We start from the raw sequence: 511 nt of genomic DNA on the forward strand, positions 1-511 counted from the left end.
TGGATCACCGCCTGCAAACCCCCATGTACTTCTTCATCAGCAACCTGGCCTTCCTGGAAATCTGGTTTACATCCTCCACAAGCATCAAACTGTTTTTGATCCTGAGTTCTGGTGGCAGAACAATCTCACTGAGCAGCTGCTTTGCTCAGTACTATTTCTATTCTGCCCTGGGCTGTACTGAGCTCGTTCTGCTGGTTGTCATGTCCTTCGACCGCTACGTTGCCATCTGCCTGCCTTTGCATTATGCTGCCCTCATGACGCCTCAGCTCTGCATCCACCTGGTTGTGGCTGCTTGGGTCACAGGCACCACACTCATGAGTTACCGCTTGCTCCTCCTCCACAAGCTGACTTTCTGTGGCTCAAACAAGGTCTACCATTTTTTTTGTGACAGCTCCCCTTTATTCAAATTGTCCTGCTCTGACACCAGCCTGCTCTGGAAAATAGACTCTGTTTTAGCATCGTTTGTCATACTGAGTTCCTTATGTTTCACTCTGTCATTTTACCTGGGCAT

General features: G+C 48.9%; 1 protein-coding gene across 1 annotated transcript; it reads left to right on the forward strand.

Moving 5' to 3' along the window:
- Positions 1 to 5: 5 nt before the first annotated feature.
- LOC104395930 (olfactory receptor 2AP1-like) lies at positions 6 to 460 on the forward strand (the record flags this gene model as incomplete). The annotated part of the gene is made up of 1 exon (XM_010005688.1): positions 6 to 460. A coding segment is annotated over one exon (455 nt), but the record flags the coding sequence as incomplete, so codon positions are not given.
- Positions 461 to 511: the final 51 nt, after the last annotated feature.

Source organism: Chaetura pelagica, unplaced genomic scaffold (assembly GCF_000747805.2).
Source record: "Chaetura pelagica isolate M959 unplaced genomic scaffold, ChaPel_1.0 C10983173, whole genome shotgun sequence".
NCBI lineage: Eukaryota > Metazoa > Chordata > Aves > Apodiformes > Apodidae > Chaetura > Chaetura pelagica.